General features: G+C 48.1%; 1 protein-coding gene across 3 annotated transcripts; it reads left to right on the plus strand.

Annotated features, from left to right (window-relative positions):
* Positions 1 to 21819: 21819 nt before the first annotated feature.
* On the plus strand, positions 21820 to 25523 carry SP5 (Sp5 transcription factor). 3 transcript variants are annotated; one of them, XM_043487950.1, is made up of 4 exons: positions 21820 to 22056; positions 22391 to 22552; positions 22720 to 22793; positions 23491 to 25523. In XM_043487950.1, exons 1-4 carry the CDS (start codon positions 21924 to 21926, stop codon positions 24631 to 24633), a joined length of 1512 nt encoding a protein of 503 aa, XP_043343885.1. In that variant the 5' UTR covers positions 21820 to 21923; the 3' UTR covers positions 24634 to 25523. The 3 variants fall into 3 exon arrangements, with proteins under 3 accessions (XP_043343885.1, XP_043343888.1, XP_043343887.1); XM_043487952.1 differs by having other exon boundaries at positions 21895 to 22060; XM_043487953.1 differs by lacking the exon at positions 22391 to 22552.
* Positions 25524 to 25986: the final 463 nt, after the last annotated feature.

Raw genomic sequence — 25986 nt, forward strand, 5'->3', positions numbered from 1 at the left:
CAGATAAGCTCAGGCACTGGAGGTTACTTGACTTACTCCAAGTCACACGGCTTGAACTTGCCTCTTCTAACATTAAGTCCCAGTGTGTCCTCCTCTTTCTGCTCCAACAGCCTTATGATCATGATGCAGGTGTTGGAGCCCGGTCTGCGTCCTCCCAGCCTGTCATGTTCATTCCCAGGGCTCACTGTGTGACCGGCAGCCTTGACACTCCCAGCACAAGTGTCAGTGACTGACTGGAGGCTCTGCCCAGGCTGCCATCACCTCGGCCACCCAGAGTAAGCAGGAGAGCAGGACCTTCTCAGAGAGTTACCTGAGGGCTCAGTCCTTTCCTGCCACACGCCGTAACAGGACCCTTGGTTCATTTATTTGTTCTTTCATCCCACATGTATTTAATGGGAACCTACTAACAAGCACCATGTCAGGCACTGGAGATTCACTGGTAGGCAGGACACGGGCCAGGGAGCCACCAAGAAGCCTGTGGTGTCCATACAATGGAGGCAGTTCCAATGTCCAGCAGGAAGTGTCATAACAAAGCGAATGCATTGCAGAGCTCGGCAAGGGGCAGACCCTGGAAGGCTCTCAGAAGGAAGCGCACCCTCTCTCACATTAGCTCTTAGCAGCCCACAGCAAGATATCACTGCAAAGTTCACTGAGGCTTGTGCATAGGACCTGAGGGGAGGCATTAAAATGGCCCTTGAGGAGTTTTAAGTCAGGAACCAACATGAACTAAATTCAGTTCCCAGCAGAATAATTGTGTGCTAGTATGCACTGAGCTATTAATGTGTCCTCTACATGAATTATATCTATCATCAACTTGGGCTGTTTTAAAAGAATACCATAGGCTGAGGAGCTTAAACAACAGAAATTCATTTTTCACAGCTCTGTAGGAAGGCTGGGCAAGTCAAAGATCAAGGCACTGACCAATTCTGTTCTTGGTAAGAACACTCTTCTTGGTTTACAGAGGGACCCTGTTCTGCTGCATCCTCATGAGGCTGAGAGAGAGAAGGGGAGTGCAAGTTCTCTGGTCTCTTCTTATAGCAGAGACCATCATGGGGCGCCACCCTCCCAACCTCATCTAAACCTAATTGTCTCTTAAAGGTCCTCATCTAAACCTAATTGTCTCCTAAAGGTCCACCTCCAGGTAGCATCACATGGAGAATTAGGGCTTCGAAATATGAACTTGGGGTTACACAGCATGCAGTCCAGAACAGTATTCACTGCGTGCTCACCCTAGAACTACGAAGTTGGTTTTACTGTCCCATTTTATAGGTGAGCTAGAAGGGGACAACAGAAGATGGGATGGCTGGATAGCATCACCAACTCGATGGACATGAGTTTGAGTAAACTCTGGGAGTTGGTGATGGACAGGGAGGCCTGGCGTGCTGCGACTCATGGGGTCGCAAACAGTCGGACACGACTGAGTGACTGAACTGAACTGAACTGAGGCATAAAGTGGTGAAGCCAGGATTTGAGCGCAGGCAGTCTGACTGCAGCGCCTGTGCGCTCATTCCTCCTCTACACCCCACACCGCACAGCACAGCATCACACAGAGTATCTTGCAAATGTTTGAGACGTGTGGTAGCTACTTCTCCAGTTCTCCTTGGTCCAAGAGTTCTTAGCCCTGCTTCCTACTGGAATGACGTGAAGTTTTACAAAAATGTATCCCAAAGAAAGAAAAACGTATATCCTCCAAAACCCTGTACATGAATGTTTATAGAAGCCTTGTTTATGATCATCAAAAATGGAAAATAATCAAGAAGTGAATGGGTAAACCATGTCACAGCCATACAGTGCAAGAGTGCTCAGCCGTAACAAGGAACACACTATTGATAAATGCAGCCTCTCGAATGGCTCCCACGCAAGGGCATTATGTCAAGTAAAAAGCCCATCTCAGAAGGTTACGTACTGTATGATTCCAGTTATATAACATTCTCAGAGAGACAAGTAGGTGAAGAACATCTAATTGGTTCCCAGGGTTGGGGATGGCAAGGAGCAGCAGCCAGGTGTGGCTGTAAAGCGTAGCAGGAAGGAGGCCTATGGAGCTGAAATGGTTCTGTATCGTGAGTGCTGTTGGGGTCACACTAATCCATTCATGTGATAAAATGACATAGAACTACTCATACACATTGGACTGGTGTCCGTTTTCTGGTCTTATACGTTATACTTAGGTAATAGCTGGATGAAGGGTACATGGGGCATCTCTGCACTGTTTTGGCAATGTCTTATGAAGCTGTAATTATTTTTAAATAAAACGTTTCTTTAAAATCCCAATGCCTGAGCCTCACAGATTCTAATTTAGTGTGTCTGGGTGGGGCCTGAGTGTCATGAAAATTTTCCTAAATGATTCTCACCTGTAGCCAGAGTTGAGCACCTTTGTGCCAGTACCTGGAATCCTATGGTTGGAGGCACTCTTTGAGTTGAGCTGTTATCTTCAAGAGGCCCTAAATGAAGGTAAGAGAAAGTTTACGAGATGCTCTAGCTGTCACCTGGCAGAAGACGTGTCCCCGAGAGGCAAGGACAACAGACAGGTCCTCGTTAATTATGACGGGAGGGAGGGATGTCCTAAAGCAGGGGGAATTAGATGATCTGAAGCTCTTGGAGGTTTTGAAGACTTTCAGTGGAAATCTGAGCTGCCAGCTGCCAAGTATAAGTGCTTGATTTCATTAAATTCCCAATTTGCTCACTTGGCTAAGCTCCTTGGGGATGTTGCCTCTGCAAGGCTTAACCCAGGTGCTCACAGATGGATCCTGAGTCCTGCCTTAAGACTTTCCTCCCCTTCTGGAGGCCCCAGTTCCCAGGTACAGTTTCAAGTCCCTGTCTATTTAATCTTTTTACCACCGCCTCGTAGGAAGGCTCGCTGAGTCCCAGATGGCCCACACTGACTTACCAGGTGATGAGCTGTCTCTGGGGCAGACCTCATACAGAAAGGTGCCAAGTGTGTTTTCACCACCCTGCAACCCGGCGTACGTTAAGCTTTTCCAAGGGGTTACTAAATTGGTATTGATTAAGTGCAGGAAATCAAGCACTTACACTTGGCAGCTGGCAGCTCAGGTTTCCACTGAAAGTCTCCAAAACTTCCAAAGGGTTTCAGATCAAGAAAGGAAATGGATACGGGGCGTCTGAAGCTCCCTGGCTTCCCTGGAACTCCTATCGAGATGGGAGCCACGTGTGCCCCACGTTAACAGAGTGGCCACCCACGGAGCCTTCTGAGCAGCTATGGGAGCGCACCCTGGAACGCATTTTCTGGTAGCTGCATCTGGGTAAGTGGCAGACTTCCTGGCTGCCTCTTTTTCTTTTTTACAGCCTCTTGGCTGTCTGTGCACAGAGATGTTCTGGCAGCTGGGGACCCGCCGTGAGGCGGATTTGAGGTCGGAGTCCTGATGAGCGGCTTTGTTCTCTTAAACACTATTGTCATCCGACTCACCTATTACTGTGAATAATTTGCTAATTTTGGCTGTAAAAACAAGTTCTTAGACAATCTCCTGTAATGTGTCTTTTTATGTCGATCAGGGGAGTATTTTCCTGCCTTCTCTTTGTTTGATATGGAAATGAGCCTGGTAGCTTTCTAGCCAGCCAGGATTCAGAGCCTGGGAGAGAAAGAAAATTGTGTCCACCGTGAAGGTGGCTTCTGCTGTCTTGTACAAGTCTTTGAAGAATTAGTTTTTGGAAAACAAAGACTCTCAGAATAAATGAACATACAATTAGAGTTCCCAGGGTGTGCACCAAAGCGTTCTGGGTATCTAGAAAACAGAGATATTATGGAACATGTTGCCTGATCCGTTATTTATGAATCACCTGGGAAAAAGCTTCCTTGTGAAAGGAATTAACTGGGTTGAAAAAGTAAAATCTTCATAAATCCTGTGAACCTCTGGGTCCATACTCATTGTTCTAGTCAAGGCAGACCTGCTTCCAAATATCCACGAGCATAACTACTGCAGGCATTTGAGGCCAAGCACAGGTAGAGATGCACAAATCTCCCCACTCCTGGTTTCCCCTTCCTTCACGCACCTGCATTAATACCTGCATTTTTAGCATTCCCAGCAACTTGTCTGTTCTGCTCACTCTCTGCCCTTAAACTAGAAAGTTTCTGATAAAATCACTTACACTTGTTGAGGTATAGGTTGATTATACTTTCATGGACAGCATGTCAGTCAACTTGCCCAAACCAAGTATTTGCAATTTAAGACTTTAAGCCTCTGTCCTATGTTCAGGTATTTGAAGCATCCGTTGACAGGTGACTATGGGGACATGGAATCGAGAACTCCATGATTTCTCACTAAACTTAGCTGATTCGAGGTGGTGGGCCTGAAGTCAAAGTGGTTTGGCTGCTGAGAGGCAGAAGTCTTTGCAGGTTGGATTTCCTAGCCTCTTCTAAAGCCAGGTCTTAGACCATCACTGAGCTCCCATCTGGCTCCTCTCCTTCCTTCCCCTCTCCCTCTCTTCTCTCTCCCCACTGCTCCCTTCCCCCCAGTTTACGCCCTTCTTCCCATGTAGTCTTCCTGCTGCTCCTTCTCCCCCATCCCTCACAGACCATAATCTCTTCCCGTGGCTCTGCCCCATGTTCCTAGCTGCACACCTTGTTTTCCAGCACAACTGATGCTATTTTCCCTTCTACCTAATGCTATTTATTTATTTGGTTGTGCCGGGTCTTAGTTGTAGCACACATCTTCAATCTTTGTTGCAGCATGAGGGATCTAGTTCCCTGACCAGGGATGGAACCCAGGCCCCATGTACTGGGAGCTCAGAGTCTCAGTTACTGGGAAGTCCCTGCTTTAACATAATGCTATTTTAAACCCCATAACCTTTCTTTTAGAATATACTGAAATGCAGTCCCTCATCCCCTACAGTGGGATCCCCGGTGACTCAGTGGTAAAGAATCTCCCTGCCAATGCAGGAGACCCAGGTTCAATCCCTGGGTTGGAAAGATCCCCTGGAGGAGGAAATGGCAAGCCATTCCAGTATTCTTGCCTGAAAAATTCCATGGACAGAGGATCCTGGTGGGCTACAGTCCATGGGGTCTCAAAGAGTCAGACATGACTGAGTACACATGCAAATTCCCCATGGTAGAGAGAGTACTTGGTCCCAAAGTCCCAAGAGCCTGAGCTCTCCTGGCCCAGACTCCTACACAAAACTGCTCAGTGATGTTGCATGACGTCAACTTCTCTGGGCCTCAGCATCCACATCTGTGAAATAATAGACTGAATACAGGTGGGCTTTTTGTTTGTTTTTTAAGTGTAATTGCTTCAGATTCAAAAAGGAAGGAAATCTGATACATGCAACAGCATGGATGAAAGTTGAAGACATTATGTCACAAAAAGACAAATATTGTTTGAGTCCACTCATACGTAATCTCTAAAGTAGGCAAATTCACAGAGAAAGTAGAATGCTGGTTGCCAAGGACTGGGGAAATGGGGAGTTGCTGTTTAATGGGTATAGAGTTTTAGTTTTGCAAGATTAAAGCATTCTGAAGACTGGCTGCACAACAATATGAATCTACTTAACACTACTGATCTGTACAGTTAAAATTATTAAGATGGTCAATTTTAGTTATGTATTTTTGCCCAGTTTAAGCTTATTTAAAAGCCCTCATATTTAACATATCCAAAAAAGTGTTTATTACTATGTGTTGGAAACAAGAAAGAAAAGCAGAGGCAAAAAAAAAAAAAAAGAATTGTCCCTTATTACACAGGTGCAGAAAATGAGGCCTAGAGTGGTCAAGAGCTCTGCCCAGGATCACACAGCTATGACTGTGTGCATGCACAGAGGGCTGGACTTGTTACTATTTTTTAACTGAAATTAGGTTAAAGAACTTCATATGTCTGTGAAGTTTCTCTTAGAAGAAAGTGTTAGTCGCTCAGTCATGTCCAACTCTTCAAGACACCATTGACTATCAGACTCCTCTGTCCATGGGATCCTTTAGGTAAGAATACTGGAGTAGGTTGCCATTTCCTTATCTAGGGTATCTTCCCGACCCAAGTATCTAACTCAGGTCTCCTTCATTGTAGGCAGGCTCTTTACCATCTGAGCCACCAGGGAAGTTACTTAGAAGAAAATGTTAACTCTGTATGCTCTGCCAAAAGAATAGAGCAATATATATTTTTATCAATTGTTAATTAGCTTTGTGGAGAACAAAATACACAGGTATTTTACATAGCTCTTCCTTTCAGACTTAAATCTAAGCCATTGTACTCTTAAGTTGTTGATAATCTGGTGAATAATACCAAGATGAGGGCAAATGATTTGGAAAGCTATTAAAACCCTCTCTTGGGGCTTCCTTGGTAGCTCAGATGGTAAAGAATCTGCCTGCAGTGTGGGAGACCCAGGTTCAATCCCTGGGTCAGGAAGATCCTCTGGAGAAGGGAATGACAACCCACTCCAGTATTCTTGCCTAGAGAATTCCATGGACAGACCATGGTGTCGCAAAGAGTCAGACACAACTGAGCGACAAACATTTTCACTTTATTTCACTTGGTGTTAGGATGGGAGTTCAGGGCATGGTCCACTTGACAGAGGTTCACTGGTAAAGATGGGCAAGGCTGCCCTCACCTCAGCAGGCATGTGGGAGTAGGGGAGAGTGACTTCCCTGCCCTGGACCACGCTGGGATGCATCAGGCCCGAAAGCATCTCCCTAAAGTGCTGCATAATAGTGCTAAGACCTGAGGGCACCTTTCTAAACTATCAAGAAAAATTAATGCTTTCTGCATCTTAAAAACCCATCCTACCTAAAGAAGCATAAAATAGTGCCATGATGGGTGAAATCATAACTATTCTAAAGGGATGACTAAATTAGGAGAGTGGTCCAAAGGAGTCAACAGGCAACAATACTCTTAATTTTCATCATCTATTCCAGAAACAGGTAAATAGATTCCCATGTATTACTGTCAGATTGAAATAAAGTTATTGAGTAACTGGAAAACTGCTTCTGGTACAGAGTCCAGGTTTTATGGTTAAAACTGAATGTTTAGATTAAATATTAACCTCAAAAATTTCCCAGGTTTAATAGGTGTTTCATTCTATGATAATGAGTGAAGGGAAATGGTAATAATCAACACTTATTAACATGAACACATAGTGTCATATATAAACATCATCAAAGCTTTTCTCTACTGGGGCTTGTGGAAGGCTGTATTCTAAACACAATGAGTCTACTGCATCCCCCATTAGCAGGCTATATTGTATGAGTGAAAATTTAGATGATTAGACTTAAAATTTCTCTCTCTCTCTCTACATAAGCACACACATGAAAAAGTATCTTATTACATAGTATATGATTTTAGAGTTTAGCTTTTAGTTCAGTTCAGTCACTCAGTCGTGTCTGACTCTTTGTAACCCCATGGACAGCAGCATGCCAGGCCTCCCTGTTCAACACCAACTCCTGGAGTTTACTCAAACTCATGTCCCTTGAGTCGGTGATGTCATCCAACCATCTCATCCTCTATTGTCCCCTTTTCTCCTGCCTTCAATCTTTCCCAGCATCAGGGTCTTTTCAAATAAGTCAGCTCTTCGCATCAGGTGGCCAAAGTATTGGAGCTTCAGCATCAGTCCTTCCAGTGAATATTCAGGACTGATTTCCTTTAGGATTGACTGGTTTGATCTCCTTGAAGTCCAAGGGACTCTCAAGAGTCTTCTCCAACACCACAGTTCAAAAGCATCAATTCTTCTGTGCTCAGCTTTCTTTATAATCCAACTCTCACATCTATACATGACTACTGGAAAAGCCATAGATTTATGTGTCTAATTTGTATGAATTTAATAACTTGAGGACTGGTAAAAACTTAAACTGAATGGAATTTCATCTGTCTGGTAATTATCTGTTACCATGTTCTCCTTGTTCAAAGAAGGAACTGTGTGAAGGAAATTCCTCCTTGTTCAGTGGTATGCAGAGCTGACATGTAAGTTAAGGTGTCATGAGGACTGGGCAAAAATTGGCATCCTTTGAGACAAAACATGCACACATCCCTAAATAATTAAATCCCTACAGTATTTAACAGTCTATACCTAGATGCCCCTCCCAAAAGACCCTCCTCCCAAATCATTTGTAATTTGAGAAACAGCTCTCCAGGGAGATTATATATTTTCAATTTGTTGTTTGTTGAGGCTTTTACTGGAAAATGTCCAAAGAGGTCATTTAACCCAAACCCCTTCATTGTTGCTTCCTTGCAATTCAAGAAATGTTTGAGCCCACCTACCATATATAGATCAATGCACTAGAATAGTGGAAAGCCAAGATACATCAGTAATTTTATGGTATTGGATTATATGACCTTCAAAATGTCATTCAGATCAAAATTGCTAACAGCAGTTCATGATTCTCTAGGGGGGACTTCCCTGGTGGTTCAGTGATTAAGAATCTGCCTTCCAAAGCAGGGGACACTGGTTTGATCCCTGGTCTAGGAGGATCCCACATGCCACAAAGCAGCTAGGCCCATTCGTCACAACTACTGAACCCCCGAGCTGCAGCTACTGAGGCCCGGTGCAACTAGAGAAAGCCTGTGAGCAACAACAAAGACCCAAATAAATAGTTCTGTAGGAAAGGAGATTCTATAGGAAAGGAGAAATTAATTGGAAAAGGTAAAGCTGAGAGGTTTCTTAGAGCAAGTGCTGTCCGGTAGGATGTGGCTAGTAAGATTGAGAAAAGGAGTTTTCACTTGAATCAGTTTAACTTTACATGTAAATAGCCACAGGTCACTACTGGCTACCATACTGTACAGCACAGTTCTAGAGGATGAGAGATTTGAGCTGGTTTTAAGGTAGGACTTTGCTGGATATAGAAAATTAAAATTCCAAACAAAGGCTAGTGCTTGTGAAAATTCATTGAGGTAGGAAAGCTTCAGGCAGGGCCAGGTGAAGAGTTACTATCTAGTAAGATTGGAATGAAAGGTGGGTAATGAGTTAAAGTGGAAAATAAGGCAAGAAGATTCAGAATTATATGGTGCCTTGAATGCAAGCCTGGAAAACATACAATTAATTCCATATTCAGTGGGGAGACATTTCAGTTTTCTGAGCAAAGTAAAAATATGAGCTGCTCAGTGTTTTAGCAAGGTGATCATCAGATGATGTGCAGCATGGCTTTGAGGGCTGTTTACCTAAGGCTCTGCAGTGTGACAGGCCACCCTATACTTAGTGAAGTAAAACAAGAGCCATTCACTGTGCTCATGGGTTTTCTGGGTCAAGAATTTGGACAGAGCATAGAAAAGATGGCTCACCTCTGCTCCATAATGTCTGGACCTCAGCTAGGCTGACTGAAACATCTGGGGACTGGAATCACTCTCAGGCTTCTTCACTTACATGTTGGCTCCTGGGCTGGGATGACTCAGAGACTGCCCTCAGCTGATACTGTTGACCAGAGCCCCTATAGGGAGCCTCTTATGTGGCTTGGTCTTCTCATGCTGGGTTCCAAGAGGGAATATTCCAAGGAGGGAATATCTAGAAAGCAAGCACTCCAAGAGATCTAGATGGAAGTCACTTGACCTTTACACACCTAGCCTTGGAAGTCACTTCTGCCATCTCCTATTGGTTTTAAGTGAGTCACTCAGGCCAGTTAGATTGTGGGATGAGAGATATTGTTGGGATCATCTCTGGAAAATATAGTCTGCCACAAAGGCTGTCAAAAGGGAGCTGAAAGATAATGAAAGCTTCAAACAGGAAAATGGAAGTGGGAGAAGGAAGAAGGAAGAATTGAATGACAGCATGGAAGTGCAGTGAGCAGTGATGGAAGTGGGGAGTGAAGGAAGGAGTTCAGCTGAGCTTGTATGTGAACCAGTTTAAGCACCACCAACCAGAAATCTTGGAACAATGAGTTGGTTTGGAAAGCAGGGAGATGTTTCCTGAGGATATATTTATTTTGGAGATCTGGCAGGACATTCTTGGGGCAATCTCAAGGATGTCAGTTAATAATGGGCTGGAGTTCTAGAGAAAGATCAAGGTTAAAGCTGGAGATGGACTCGGGAGTCATGAGGCAAGGAAACGGTTAAGGGAGCACGCATGTTAGGGACTCAGTAAATACTGGCTGAATGACATAACTCCCCTGTAGTGGGACCAGAGTGACTGAACCGAAATTGGTACTTGCAATTCCCTAAAAGAGAAGTGAGAACCTGGGGATGTAAACCAGGAATCAAGGTGAAGCAACCTCACAAGCAGCAAACATGGCAGATATTTGGAATGGCTCACTTAGCTACTCCAATTTCTTTCTAGGCCAGAAAGTTAAAAAATCTACATTTTCAGACTCTCTTGCAGCTAGGGTTCCAGATTTAGGGTTCTGTGATTTAGATTAAGCCACTCAGATGCAGCATACCAAATTTAGGAGACAGAAGTACATAATTGTGAGGCAGAAACTGTGTTTCTGCTGCCTCTGTCAGTAAGTACAGTTGTGGTATATCTGTTTTTTCTATGCCAGTTATAACAGAGGTCCTAATGTCACAGCCCTATATTCACAGTGTCAAGAGACAAGGTACAGATCACAGTGCAGGTGGCATAATTCTGAGGCTGGGCAGGTGTCACTGGCTTCCCAATGGCAGGCAGCTTTCTAATGCCGCCACCACCTGATCCTGGAAAGAGACAATGGCTTCCTTGTCCACCCAGGTTTGTGGGGTTGCTTTGGCAGTCATTCCTGAAAGCTCAGCTGAGACTTTGTTTCTTTAGCCCTCCAGTCAAGCTGTAAGACACTGGCAACCTTGGAATAAGTCCTTTTATACTTAAATCAGGTAGAACTAATTCTACTCACTTAACTGAACCCTGACCAATACAGTAAGCAAGAGGTAAGTATGAATCCTGGTGTAGGTCTTGGAGCCTCATGTAGAAGCCACTTAGGCAAATCTTCAGTTCAGTTCAGTTGCTCATTCGTGTCTGACTCTTTGTGACCCATGGACTGCAGCACACCAGACCTCCCTGTCCATCACCTCCCTATCCATCACCAACTCCCAGAGTTTACTCAAACTCATGTCCATTGAGTTGGTGATGCCATCCAACCATTTCATCCTCTGTCTTCCCCTTCTCCTCCTGCCTTCAATCTTTCCCAGCATTTTGGTCTTTTTCAATGAGTCAGTTCTTCTCATCAGGTGGCCAGAGTAGTGGAATTTCAGCTTCAGCATCAGTCCTTCCAATGAATATTCAGGACTGATTTCCTTTAGGATGGACTGGTTGGATCTCCTTGCAGTCCAAGGGACTCTCAAGAGTCTTCTCCAACACCACAGTTCAAAAGTATCAATTTTCCAGCACTCAGTTTTCTTTATAGTCCAACTCACATTCATACATGACTACTGGAAAAACCATAGCTTTGACTAGACAGACCTTTGTTGGCAAAGTAATGCCTCTGCTTTTTAATAAGCTTGTCTAGGTTGGTCATAGCTTTTCTTCCAAGGAGCAAGCACCTTTTAATTTCATGGCTGCAGTCACCATCTGCAGTGATTTTTGGAGCCCCCCCAAATAAAGTCTCTCACTGTTTCCACTGTTTCCCCATCTATCTCCCATGAAGTGATGGGACTGGATGCCATGATCTTAGTTTTCTGAATGTTGAGTTTTAAGCCAACTTTTTTACTCTCCTCTTTCACTTTCATCAAGAGGCTCTTTAGTTCTTTGCTTTCTGCCATAAGGATGGTATTGTCTGCATATCTGAGGTTGTTGATATTTCTCCTAGCAGTCTTGATTCCAACTTTTGCTTCCTCCAGTCCAGCATTTCTCATGATGTACTCTGCATATAAGTTAAATAAGCAGGGTGACAATATACAGCCTTGACATACTCCTTTCCCTATTTGGAACCAGTCTGTTGTTCCATGTCCAGTTCTAACTGTTGCTTCTTGACCTGCATACAGATTTCTCAGGAGGCAGGTAAGGTGGTCTGGTATTCCCATCTCTTGAAGAATTTTCCACAGTTTGTTGTGATTCACACAGTCAAAGGCTTTGGCATAGTCAATAAAGCAGAAGTAGATGATTTTCTAGAACTCTCTTGCTTTTTTGATGATCTAGCGGATGTTGGCAATTTGATCTCTGGTTCCTCTGCCTTTTCTAAATCCAGCTTGAACATCTGAAAGTTCACGCATGGTTCACGTACTATTGAAGCCTGGCTTGGCGAATTTTGAGCATTACTTTACTAGCATGCGAGATGAGGGCAATTGTTAGAAAATAATAAATGACAAAGACTTAACAGGGCAGCCAAGAAAAGGGAAAAGAGAGAGAAGAGAGCAATTGGAGATGAGGATCAGTGAGGGTCCCCAAAGGGAACAACTAGTTCTGAGTGATTCTGCAGGGGGAGTGCTAGGATAAGGCAACAGTTTCTACTTGAAACCAAATCATGATCCTAGAACCCACAGAAAAGGGTGTTGTTCCTCAAGACCAAAAGGCCCATGGGTGAGCTGATCTTTTAAATGGAACTAGGGACACTAGGAGACCTGATGTTTGTGTTAGTCCATCCCTAGCTGGACCCCTAAAGATACTGGACCAACACTTATATCCTTAGAATTGGAGCCTTAAACCTTCCAAGGTAAATAGCTGATTCTGTGTGCCCCCTGGTGGCTTGGGATGAGGGTAAGGGGGAGAGAAAGGTCTCCCCAGGCCAGGAAAGGAAAGGTCATGGGTCCAGACTATCCTCCTTCAGGCCAAACTGTCTCTCTCCTTGGGAGACACAGACAGCAGACATCTCATGTGGATCTGACATTTTAACCACGAGGCAAATAAACACCCTGTAACAGGGCTAAAAAAATTACCCAAGTTTCTTGTTTCACACTAGCGCTGCAGACCACAGACACGTGCATTGCTTTTCTAATAACCGAGAGACTTGAGTTCCTCAGGGTGGCACTCTATCCTGAAGGTTAAAAGGTTGCCCTCCGAAGTAACATTATCTGGATCCAAATCCAGTAACAGGATGTAGGATCCTGGGCAAATAACTTAACTCCTCTGTGCCACATTTCCCCCATCCATAAAACAGGGTTGTGAGAGATTGGATGAGACCCCACATCGCTGTGACGGGCAGCAGCAGTGTGAGCCTCCGGGACGTGGTCACATAGGCACAGAGCAAGTCAAAGTGCCTGGGGCACAGGCGGTGACCACCCAGGGGCCACTACCAGCATGCCAGAGAGATCGTGCTGCAAACCCACCACCTCATAGCGCTCCTTTTTCCAGCCCGTGAGATACCGCCCCCCCTCAACCTCCATCCAGGGTGAGGCTAGACTCAGAGGGTTAAAAAAGAGAGAGAGTCCAGAGTTTTTCGTTTCTTGTTATGCAGACAGAATCTTTATTAGACCTGCATCCAATTAATGCATGTTTTCATTTTTTGCTATTTCCAGATCAAATTTCCAGATATTTATGTATAAAATTTTTGTGTAGCTTAGAAGAAAGATTTATCACTTTCTTCTGTTTTAAGGAGGGGGAAATGATCCCACAAGTAACAGGACAAGGAAAATCTTTCAATACTCCTGTTTTCTACCAGTGTTGGAGAAACAACTTAGGCACAACTCAGTTTTTCCACTGTGTTGAGTGATCTCAGGAAGCCAATCACTCACGTCTTTGGGCCCCGGTTCTCTCATCTGCCGTCAATGTCTTCCCCGTGGTCCCATGACCCAACCGTGGCTCCGATGCGAGTTCTTCTGTCCTCAGTACTGGATTCCAGACCCCACAAGTCAGGGCACATCTCCTCCATCTCCGGGATCCCCCACTGTGCCTGAGCGCACAGACCCTCTGCACTCACACAGCCTGGGCTCCCTGTGCCGCGAAAGACGGGAGCAGAAGGAGCTTGAGCTTCCGCCAGCTCCTGCAGTGACCTCAGCCTCTGCACTTCTCTGTGCCATTATTTCTCCTGGCATCAAGTGATTATTGTTACAAATCAAAACACAGGGTAGTTTTAAAACATGAATATTAATAAACTAAAATAGGAAACAATATTCTTAAGAAAGGAAGTTTGGAAGCCAGCTATGCTCACCACTGTACCACCAACACCAGCCACTAAGAAAGGAAGCTAGGTACTATCTTTTGTAGGATGTTTTTTGTAAGCAGGCCTTGTCTGCACTTAAAGATCACTCATATCCATGCTGTTGAAAGCAATATTTTTGCCTACAGCCCAAAGAAAGCAATTTTATATGCCTCCAAAAAAACAGCAGGTTTATGTGGGGACCTCCCTCCCACGGAGGCAGGTAGCACCCCAAAACTCCTCCTCCTGCCCCACATGACAGCCCCCACAGCAGGACATCTGCACCGTCCATCTTACAAGACAGGAGGGGTAAGGATAGGAGCCACATTCTTGTCTGAGGAAATCCAAGTGCCAGTAGAGTGGCCTAGAAGGCAGGACTTAAGCGTGTGGTGGAATAAAACATACAGGACAAGGTCTGGCACAAGTAGGTATAAGCATCACCTGATCTGCAAATCATTTCCTACTGCACTTTTAGTGTGGAATACCCCCACCCCCTTCACTTTCAGCAGTGGCTTTATCACGTACCTTAAAAAAAAAAAAAAATTTAAGTATGGTTGGTTTGGGCTTCCCTGGTAGCTCAGCTGGTAAAGAATCCGCCTGCAATGCAGGAGACCCCAGTTTGATTACTGGGTTTGGAAGATCCCCTGGAGAAGGGCTAGGCTACCCACTCCAGTATTCATGGGCTTCCCTGGTGGCTCAGACGATAAAGAATCTGGGAGACCTGGGTTCAGTCTCTGGGTTGGCAGATCCTCTGGAGAAAGGTATGGCAACCCACTCCAGTATTCTTGCCTGGAGAATCCCCATGGACAGAGGAGCCTGGTGGGCTGCAGTGTATGGGGTTACAAAGAGTCGGACATGACTGAGTGACTCCGCACAGCACATGTGAAACTAATTTACACAAAGTGTTAGTTTCAGATGTGTAATAACTATACATACATATATACACATATTTATTCTTTTTCAGATTCTTTTCTATTGTATTATAGGTTAGTATAAGATATGAATATAGTTCCTTATGCTATATAGTAGGTCCTTGTTGTTAATTTTATATAAATGTGTATCTTTTAATTCCAAACTCCTAATTGATTCCTCCCCCTCTTTCCCCTTTGGTAATGATAACTTTGTTTTCTATGTCTGTAAGTCTGTTTCTGTTTTGTAAATAAGTTCATTTGTATCATTTTTCTAGATTCCACGTATACGTAACATTATATGATTATTTGTCTTTCTCTGTCTGGCTTCCTTCACTTGGTATGATAATCTCTATGTCCATCCATGTTGCTGCATACTTTGTGCTTTTAGATGAATAAATGAGGAGCCTCCCCCTTGAGTTTCATTTGGCATGGCCCCCAGCAGAAGTTCCTTCCTGCAGTTAGACTTGCTAACCTCTCTCTGCTCCTCATTAAAGGAAGCCTTCACATCTCTACTGCAAGCCCCCAGTCTCTAGGCTCTCCACCTACAACCACCCCCTCTTTCTAACATTTCCTTTTAACCACACCCTAAAACACAAATGCAGCGCTTTGCCTTGACTCTGCTATCTTATCCAGCCACTGCTTAGACTCATATTCCTCTTCCTGTCCCCACCTCAGCTCTGAAGATGGATCCTCAAAGTTTCCTCCCAAATCAGATGAACTCTTTTTCTTACTACCCTTTCCTCTAGCTCTTTACCCCTTTGGTCATGTCCAGTGGTCTTGCTCATCTCCTGCCTCTACATTTTTTGTTTTCTCTGGGCTTTCTTGACTCTCTTTCCCTTGGCTGCTTTGATGGTGCTTCTCCCTCTGTTCATCTTCTAATTAGAGTTTCCTCACAAATTCTGCTGTAGTTTTTCCTCTACCTGGTTCTCCACTCATTTCAATGAGCTCACCTATTCCACCATCACTGCTTTTCAAAAGTTTGTAATTCCTTATCTCTAGTTTTATTGCTCACTTGCACTGCCGGCTCCCCACACTTCTGGCTTTCTGCAAGCATTTCCCCCATGAACATCCAGCTCACAGTTTAGACTCAACAGCCCCAAACTGAATACAGCACTTCCACATAACTACAGTCTTTCTTTCTTCCTTAATCTCCCAATTTCATCAGCAACTGAACCACTCTTACTGCTTTACATGCTGTTTTCAGTTCCTTTTGAATTTTTAACAGCTTTATTGAAATATAACCATGTATCATACTATTCATCCATTTAAAGTGGTTTTCAGTATATTCACAGAGTTGTGCAACCATCACCACAATCTTAGAATATTTCACCCCCACCAAAAGAAAAGAGCAGTCCAAAAACAATCATTCTCTGCTCCCCCTACCCCTGACCCCACAGAGCCTGGCAACCACTAATCTACTTTCTGTCTCTGGATTTGTCTATTCTAGACATTTCTTATAAATGGAAATATACTATAAGTGATCTTTTGTGACTGGTTTCTTCCACATAATATAATCTTTTCAAAGTCCATTCATGTTGTAACAGGTGTCAGCATTTCAGACTCTTTACAGCTGAATAATATTCCATCATATAAATGTAACACATTTTGTATATCCATTCATCAATTAATAGGCATTTGAGCTGTTTCTACCTTTTGGCTATTGTGAAAGCCAAATAATGACTTGTATTTCAGTGATGGCTAATGCTATTGAGCATCTTTTCATGCGCTTATTTTCCTTTTGCATATCTACTTTGGAGAAACGTCTATTCAGATCCTTTGCCCTTTGAAAAAGTGCGTTAGTTTTCTATTGTTGAGTTGCAAGATTTCTTTATACATTATGAATACAGGTCTCTTATCAGATGCATCATCTGTAAATATTTTCTCCTATGAGCTTTTTCACTGTTTTGATGATATCCTTTGAAGCAAAGGATACAAAGTTATAAATTTTTACAAAGTCCAATTAATCTATTTTTTCTTTTGCCACTTATACTTTTGGTGTATGCAAGAAGGCATTGCCTAACCCAAGGTCATGAGGCCTTAATCCTATGTTTTCTTCTATGACTTTTATACTTTAACTCTTGTATTTAGATCTCTATGATCCATTTAGAGTTAATTTTTATGTGCGATGTAAATAAAATGGCCAACATCATTCTTTTACATGTGAATATCCAGTTCTCCCAGCACCATTTGTCAAGAGAGGGATCTTTATTTTTCCCTTTGTTTCATCTCTTATTCCAACGTGTCAATCAAGTTTTACTCTTTTTCCCTTTAAAATGTTTGTCACCCTTTCACTACCCACACTAGTTCCCAGATTACACCTTTACCATCTCACACTTAGATAACTGTATCTGCATTTACCCTTCTAAGTGCTCTCAGCAAGCCAACCCTCCTAAAGAAGGAAATTTAATAAATGAATTGATGTAATTCACCTGCTAAGAAGCCTACACTAAAGTCCTACTACATATAGCATCTGGGCCAAATGCTTCTCCCTGATTCTCTCACCTGGCTCCACTGTGTTTACACTAGCAAATCTAAGGTGCAGAATTTCATCTTTCATGGTTATTCAGCTTCTCCCTGAAGGGGAGTTCTGTTTCATTGCTGTACTTTACCCTCTCCTTTCTGTGAATTAAAATTCCATAGGTCCTTAAAGTCTCCTTCAAACCCCAGGTCCCTAATAAGCCTCCCTCAACTACTCCAGCCCTCAGCAGCGCTCTCCTTTGAGTCCCTACGGCATTTACGTGTTCTGTAGCACCGAACACTGTGCAGATGCCCCTGTTACACAATTCCACTCCACCACCCAAGGCCAGGGAGCATCTGCTGAGATTCAGTGCCGCACAGGCATGACACCCTTATGCAACTATTGTTTCCTTCTGCCATCAAACGGAGGAGTCTAACTGGATGAGATAAATTATCCCTCCTAGATTGAGAATTCCACTTATCCAACCATCACATACTGATCCAAATTTGAAGCTGAAAGTGAAAGTGAAAATCACTCGGTCCTGTCAGACTCTTTGGGACCCCATGGACTGCTCCTGGAGTGGGTAGCCTTTCCCTTCTCCAGGGGATCTTCCCAACCCAGGGATCGAACCCAGGTCTCCCACATTGCAGGCAGATTCTTTACCAGCTGAGCCACAACAGAAGCCCAAGAATACTGGAGGGTAGCCCATCACTTCTCCAGGGGATCTTCCCGACCCAGGAATCAAACAGGGGTCTCCTGCATTGCAGGGGGATTCTTTACCAATTGAGCTATCAGGAAGCCCACTGAAACTTAAGCTTAAAGTTAACTCAATGTTTCCAGTTCAAGAAACTTTCAAACTAAGCTTGTGTTTTCCAGAGATTCCTAGGATTGTAATTCCTCCTCACTGAATCATCTTGGTTGTAATAATGATCCAGGCCCTGTTTCAGACGCAAGTATTAGGGCATCTGTGATTTGGTCTGCAGTTTAAACTGCAAAAGGTCTCCAAATCCTCAAAGTTAACTTAGAGTGTGTCAGATTGAAACCACCACCCCCCCCCCCACTCACCAACCATTAAAAAACAAACAAAAAAAAATCTTTCAGATTGAAGGGGCAAAGTTTGATCCCCTCTCTGTTGAGAGCTGAAAACAACAATTGCAGCTTTCTGCTGTAGCAGGACTTCAAAAGGCTGCCGAGTAACTGCTCTAAGAATACTTGGTTGTAGATGAGCGAAGAAAACGCACAGGCATCCTCCTGCGACTCTGCTCTACTACCACCAGGAAAATCCTGCCCTCTCCCCTCCCAACACCTTTAATAAAGCAACAATTGGTACTGTATTAACTAGGTGAATGCGGAATCTTGCAAGGTTAAGGCTTTCGCAGAGTGGGGGCGAGACTGGGCAGTCAAACAAAATCCTGCTCTAAAGAGCCAGTGAATTAAGAATTTGTTGAAATGACCTAAATTACGTATAGATTTTTTTTTTTTTAAGTCAACCGAAGATGGGAGACCTGTTGGATTGATCCCAGGGGAATGGGCCCCCTTTGCTGAAAGAAAATGCCTGAGGAGAGGTACCAGGCCCATCACGAAGTTGCAACCCCAGAACTCTCAGTAAACACGTTTTTCTGTAGTAGATTGCGGAGCGCGCACAGCAGGTCCGTCCATAGCAGGAATGCCTGTGCGGGTTCACCTACCCGCCTCTCCTCACAGGTGGCACCCAGTCAGCGCTCGCCGCCCGCCCTCGAAGAAACCGCCGGGCAAACTTCGCCGCCCGGGAACCCTGCTGCTTGGAGAGCTGCTCCAAGAGCCGCTCCGCTGCGCCAGCCGCCGCCCCGAAGCTAGTATTCAACCTCCCCGCCCCCCGCCGCGGTTAAAGTTTGCTCCCCATTCGCTGCTTCCCACCCCCGCTCCCGCCCTAGGGCGGGAGGACCACGGAGGAGTTCCTGGGTCCTCCAAGCACAAACACACCCACCAACAAAGGAAAGCCCATTAAATCTTCCCTCCTGCCAACTCGCGCCCCAGCGGATACTCCTTTGAACTGACCCCCGCCCCCGCAGCCCCGGAGCCGTCTGGGGCTCGCCCGGCCCTCCCGGGCTCCCTCCCTCCTCCCGGCTGCGCACTTCTGCCGCGCGCTTGGTCTTTGATGTCTCTTTACATTATGGCAGAGCAGCCACACGCTCTTCCCGGGCGCGGGGCTTTGTGTAACGGAACTGACATTTGGCCTTGATACCTGTATCTCTTGGTGATTGCAACAAATTTCTAAAATAAATATTGTACTTTGATCTCCCGGCATTGCATTTTTAATGGACGCACCGAACATTACTTCATTAAGAATAAGTTTTTCAGGAGCCCCGAGTGCAAAGGGAGAACGGATAAACAGCACTTTGTAAAAAGTATCTCTCCAAACTTCAGCTTGCGCCTGGGAGGGCTGGAATCCCCGAGGGTTTTCACAAATGGAGGGGAGGCCCAGAACCAGGACTTCAGTCACGAGAAGGTCTACTGTGTACCCACACTATCCTAAAGACTTTGAATATATTCACCTCTTTTAAGCCTATGAAGACACTACATGGTGAGCAGTGCTATAACCCCCATTTTACAAACTGGGAAACTAAGGCACAAGGCAGTTGAGTAACTTGCTGGCCAATGTCACCAACTGAAAAGTGGCATCTAGAAATATGCCTTCAGAGTTTCAGAGTTGGAGCTATTAACACCAAGTCAATACTCTCTCCCTGCTGGCCAGTGATGGTCAGTACTCTCTCCCTGTTGGCCATTGGCTAATGGGGCATCTTGGAGAAAAGGTTCTCTTCTGTAACAACTATGGAGATGTGAATTGGGTTTTCTAGCCTTTTTGTTTAAATAGAGATCAGATTCTGCAAATTAAGAATGCCTCTAGCTTGCTTGTCCCAGCCCAGGCGGCACTCTGTCCAAGCATTGATAGTGGAGGTCGATGAGCTTACAGGAGCCCAAAAGGAAGCTCACTAAAGGACCAGGTCCGCTTTCACGGTGCGGACAGGTGCCTGCATGAGTGTGCACCCTAGGACTCCCTGGCCTCTGACATGCTTGCGGGAAAGGGCCCCTTCCTGTCCCAGGTTTCGCAGGTAATTGATTTCTGGTCTCGTGTGGAGAGATGTAGGTCTGCCCGGCCTCCGAAGCAAAACACTAAGTCCCCTCCCTTTCCTGGCCCCCAGGACACTGGGACCACCTCTTCAGCAGTCAGACTGTGTCAGCCGAGTGTGCAGTCACCGATCTTGGGTGGCACCCTGTTGGAAAGAAGAGGGGCATGCAAGGACAGGACTTGCGAAGTGCTCGAACATAATATTTGGGCTGCATTCGGCCCACTCCTCTTCAGCAAGATGTTTCTATTTGCTGGCTTTGGGCATGGAGGATGCCCTGGTGTTGGGCTTCCCCTGGTGGCTCCGCCTGCAGTGTGGAAGACCTGGGTTTGCTCTCGGGGTTGGGAGGATCCCCTGGAGGAGGGCATGGCAACCCACTCCAGTATTCTTGCCTGGAGAATCCCCATGGACAGAGGAGCCTGGTGGGCTACAGTCCATGGGGGTCGCAAAGAGTCAGACACAAGTGAGCGACTAAACACACAGCATACAATACGAGTGCAGAGGGCACCAATACACAGCCCAGACTCCGAACCAGAAGTTGGTGTTGGGCTAACCGCTGGCGCCGCCCGGCAAGTTGGACCACCTGATCCGACTTCTCATGTGAGTCTCCTGCGGTACCGGGAGAACCGTACCCAGGAAGGCTGGGTGCAAGATGGTTCAGAGGATCCTTGCACGGTCCGCGGCCTCGCAGAGAGGAGACGGTGTACCCGGAGGCTGCACGCGGAGCGGAGTAGGCCCAGCCCAGGAGGCCCACTCTGCTGAGCGGTCACACCGACCGAGGCCGCCGGCGGGAGGCCTCAGCGGCTATTCCCGGGCCCTAATGCCCTCCAACGCGGTGAGGGCACCGCGGAGCCCCGCCTGACCGGGTGAGGGGATCTGGGTGTCCGCACGGCCCCCGCAGGACGCGCCCTGGGCCGGAGGCAGGCAGATGGTCAGCTGTCCCTCCTCGGCCGGGCAGTGGCTGGCAGCGAGGGTTTGAGGGAGAATACGCTGTGGGGAGAGTTTTCCTGACCCCAAGGAAGCATGTCCCGAGAGTGAAGAACTTTTTCTTTACAAAGGTGACAGGAACAACAGCTTTTATGGACTTTTCTTTCCACTTAGAGAGCTACCCTCGTACAATCTCTGGTTTGCTCAACGACAGCGTCTACAGCCTTCCTCCAGGTGTTTGCAGCTTGCAAGAGGGCGCACTCGCCTGGCGGGCCTTAGTGCGGCGGTGGGGATTTCTAGTATCTCTGGGGGTTTCAGTAGGGCCTCATAGAGGTCAGGGCCCTGCCCAGAGAGAGAAAAGCGAGATAGCAAATATTTTTCCCTCGGGTTGCCCTGGGTGTCCTGCCAAGCTTAGCTTTGGCAGTAATCACGGCCTGGGTTTTTCCCAGGCTCACTATTTGCAAAAGTTGTGGCCCGAGAACTTCCAGATCGCCAGGAGGAACGTCGCGAGAGGCGGGAGGCACTGGAGCGTGTGCGCTACTATCCCGCGCCCTGGGCGGCCGCCCGGCCCCGCCCAGGGTCACAGAGCTGCCGGCCTCTCGGCTGCCGCCGGGTTGGAGATGGAGGCGGGAGCACGCGGCGGCGGGGCGCGGGGCTTCCCGTGCCCAGCCCCGGGAACTCCCTCGGGTCCAAGGTGTGCTCGGAGTGAGGATGTGCTCGGGCCTCTGCGTTTGCTGTCCGGCTGTGGGGTGTGTAAGTACGTTGGGAGAAGAGAATTACCCTCACCTTCGTCTCCAAGTCCGGTGCCTGGAAGCCGAAGGCAGATTTCTCTGGAGATAACAAAGACACTTTGTCACTTTGGGCGCTGCCTCGGTGCAAATCTTTAATTGCAAGGGAGTAGGGGGAAGAGGGGGATCGAGTGTCTCAAGCAACCCAAGCGCGGGTCTCCAGGCGGCAAGGCCCCCTTTGATCAGGAAAATCCAATTATTTGTGTATATACATTTCCCACATAGTGATTACTTCATTAATTGTCCCGCCTTTATCTCCTCCCTTCCCATCCCCCCTAATAATCAGTTCTTTTATCCAGACCAACAAACACACCATAGGAGCTTTGTGGATTCAAAGGATTTGCTTTCGCTTCTGAAAGAGCCGCTATTCTTTGATGATTGGGTAGCGGCAAACTTCAAAGCCATAAATCTTCCCTCTGACTGGCTGGCGGCCCAGCAAAGTCCTTATCAAATTCTTGGAGGTGATCCTGAAGCGCTCAGACCGCGCGCGGGGCGACCGAGCGGGGTGCGGCGAGGGGCGCGGGCAGGGAGGGCCCCAGCGCGCAGGGCGGGCTCCGGGAAGGGACGCTAGGCGGCCCTTCGTCCTCGCCCTCGGGTCTCCATGCCTCAGCAGCGCCCTGCTCCGCAGCCAGCGGCCCGCAAGCCGTAGCCATGGCCGCCGTGGCCGTCCTCCGGAACGACTCTCTGCAAGCCTTCCTCCAGGTCAGGGCTGGGCTTGGAGGCGGGCGAGGGAAAGGTGGGAAGGGCCGTGTCTGGGTCTTTCCTGGTACTGTGCCCCCTGAATTTCAAAGAGAATCCGCTAGGTGGGTGCCAATGAAGTGAGACCTGGGGGTGCCCATAACCAACTTCACACCCAACCTTGGTGTCAAGAGTGTGGCCTCTGGGGGGAGGGACGCGCGTATGCGGGGCTTGTTCGGAGGTGCGCCTCTCGCTGAGAACCGGCCCCAGCTCAACGCGCTGGGCCCTCCTGGGGCGGGCGGAGGAGGAGCGCGAGAGTAGAGTGGAAATGAGAGCTTAAAAGATGGGAGGGAAGGCAGATGAGCAGCCGGGCTGTGGGTGTTTCCAGACCCTTTCTGACCGCGCAGTCGGGAGTGGCCCGTCGGATCTCTCTCCCCTCCTACTTTGCCTGCTTCCTCTGAGACTGGATAGCGACTCTCCGCACCAAGTAGTTTAACAGGAAGCGCTCGCGCTTTCTGCGTCCAGGTAGCCAGGGCACAAAAGTTTCCCCTAACTGGTGGGTGCCTGCGCAGGGTGCGGCGGCCAGGGGAGGGACAGCCGGGACAGGGGAGGGGCGGCGGTGTTACAGCCGGCGTGCGGGAGGCGGGCCGACCCGGAGACCGCGCTTGGAGCGCTTAACCTTTTGTCTCTTCTCCGCCCTCCCCTGCCGCCGCCTATGCAGGACCGCACCCCCAGCGCCTCCCCGGACCTGGGCAAGCATTCGCCCCTGGCGCTGCTAGCCGCCACCTGTAGCCGTATCGGCCAGCCGGGCGCCACGGCGCCCCCGGATTTCCTGCAGGTGTCCTACGACCCCGCGCTGGGCTCGCCCTCCCGGCTCTTTCACCCGTGGACCGCTGACATGCCGGCGCACTCGCCCGGCGCGCTGCCGCCCCCGCACCCCAGCCTGGGGCTGACACCACAGAAAACGCACCTGCAGCCGTCCTTCGGGGCGGCGCACGAGCTGCCGCTTACACCCCCTGCCGACCCCTCGTACCCCTACGAGTTCTCGCCGGTCAAGATGCTGCCCTCGAGCATGGCGGCGCTGCCCGCCAGCTGCGCGCCCGCCTACGTGCCCTACGCGGCCCAGGCCGCGCTGCCCCCCGGCTACTCCAACTTGCTGCCCCCGCCGCCGCCGCCACCGCCGCCCACGTGCCGCCAGCTGTCCCCCAACTCGGCCCCCGACGACCTCCCGTGGTGGAGTATCCCGCAGGCCGGCAGCGGTCCGGGAACCTCGGGGGTTCCAGGGGGCAGCCTCTCTGGCCCCTGCGCCGGGGGCCCCCACGCGCCGCGCTTCCCCGCTTCGGCGGCCGCCGCTGCAGCCGCCGCCGCCGCGCTGCAGCGGGGCCTGGTGTTGGGCCCGTCGGACTTCGCGCAGTACCAGAGCCAAATCGCTGCGCTGCTGCAAACCAAGGCCCCCCTGGCGGCCACGGCCAGGAGGTGCCGCCGCTGCCGCTGCCCCAACTGCCAAGCGGCGGGCGGCGCCCCGGAGGCAGAGCCGGGCAAGAAGAAGCAGCATGTGTGCCACGTGCCGGGCTGCGGCAAGGTGTACGGCAAGACGTCGCACCTGAAGGCGCACCTGCGCTGGCACACGGGCGAGCGGCCCTTCGTGTGCAACTGGCTCTTCTGCGGTAAGAGCTTCACTCGCTCGGACGAGCTGCAGCGGCACCTGCGGACTCACACGGGCGAGAAGCGCTTCGCCTGCCCCGAGTGCGGCAAGCGCTTCATGCGCAGCGACCACCTCGCCAAGCACGTCAAGACGCACCAGAATAAGAAGCTCAAAGTTGCTGAGGCTGGAGTAAAGCGGGAGGACCCGCGGGACCTGTAAGCCCACCTGGGGGCCACCTCTCCCGCCTCGGGTTCCCTACCCAGCACCTCTTCGGGGAGGTTCGGGGGTGGGGGGGGCTGTGGGCAGCCGGCCAAGGGGAGACCCAACAGAGGCACTTGCCCCTTCCTGCTCGCCCGCCTCCCAGAGCGACGCCAGGCCTCCAGCTCCCTGGCCGGCCTGCGGACGGGACCCTGCATCCGGGAGGAGCAGGGGTGGTAGAGATGAGAGCTCGGCGCCAGGAAAACGAGGCTCTGAACCATTTCCCCCCAATCTGGGAGACCTGCATTTAGGGGGACCCACCCTGGGCTGACCTTTGTGTATAGCAGACGCTACTGAAATCAAAACGGAAGGACCTTGAGAGATTTGAAATAGTGCTCAAGTTTTTTGCTAGGACTGGGCCGGGCTCTGTACAGGTTATTTAATAGCTTTCTTAATAATTATAATAACATTAATTAAAATGTTACTTTTGTCCTCAGCTCCATGCAGAGCTACAGCATGAATTGTCTCTGTAAAGCAATCAGCAGTTGCAGCGTGAAAATAAATACGTTAACTCCGGGGTCACCTCGGCAAGACCCCGCTGAGCCTGTCTCACTTGATCTTTTCTTCTTCCGGGAGGCTTTACAAAGCGGTCAGGTTTCGCCAGGAATTTGAAGGCTCCTGTGGGCTGCCTATGTCCGAGGCTTCTTTGGTTTGGAAGGTTCTGGGCACGTAAGTTGGGCGCAAAGATGCGAAAAGTAGGAGAGCAGGGTCAGTTTTGTGGTTAAGAGGTTAGGGTAAGATTTTCCCATCACACCTTGAGTTTCTCGCGCGGCCTTAGGACTTGACCGGAGACTGTCGGGCTTCTTTTAAAAGTTGATACCTGCTGGACGTACAGTACGCGATCTTTTTATCTGGTGAATTGCCTGTGTCTTTCCGGTTGTTGGTACTCTCAAGAGTTCACAGGTAAGCTGGGCTTCCTCCTGGCAGCCGGCCATGCTGCGGTCTGCAGAGGTGCTAGTAACTCAAGGATCTGTTCAAGATGAGATTCTGGACAGTTACAGAGTAACTGGCTGCCCTTTTTCAGGTGGGTCTTTGCTCCGGAAAGAAGCGCCTCTCCTGTATTTCAGCCCGGTCACGATACACAACCTTGTCTTGCTTGTTCTCTTCTTAATCCTTTTGCTGTGGAAATCGTACCAGTATTGTTTCACAATAGCCACTTTGGGATTTCTCCCTAGGCCTGGAAGTTTAGCTCCCTTTTGTATCTTGGGACTTTATTTTTTCAATCACTGCAGTAGACTAAGATTTTTCTCAGGGAGGAGCCAGGAATACTCATCTCTAGGTTTTTCACCTGTCTCTAAAATGTGAAATTTTAAA

Source organism: Cervus canadensis, chromosome 15 (genome assembly GCF_019320065.1).
Source record: "Cervus canadensis isolate Bull #8, Minnesota chromosome 15, ASM1932006v1, whole genome shotgun sequence".
Classification (NCBI taxonomy): domain Eukaryota; kingdom Metazoa; phylum Chordata; class Mammalia; order Artiodactyla; family Cervidae; genus Cervus; species Cervus canadensis.

What these genes read in the sequence shown, in the direction of transcription:
- SP5 (XM_043487950.1), top strand. Translation starts at nt 21,924, where the DNA reads ATGGAGGCGGGAGCACGCGGCGGCGGGGCGCGGGGCTTCCCGTGCCCA. An exon ending in GCTGTCCGGCTGTGGGGTGT is followed by an intron (nt 22,057 to 22,390) that starts GTAAGTACGTTG and finishes TCTTTTATCCAG; the next exon opens with ACCAACAAACACACCATAGG. An exon ending in CTCTGCAAGCCTTCCTCCAG is followed by an intron (nt 22,794 to 23,490) that starts GTCAGGGCTGGG and finishes CCGCCTATGCAG; the next exon opens with GACCGCACCCCCAGCGCCTC.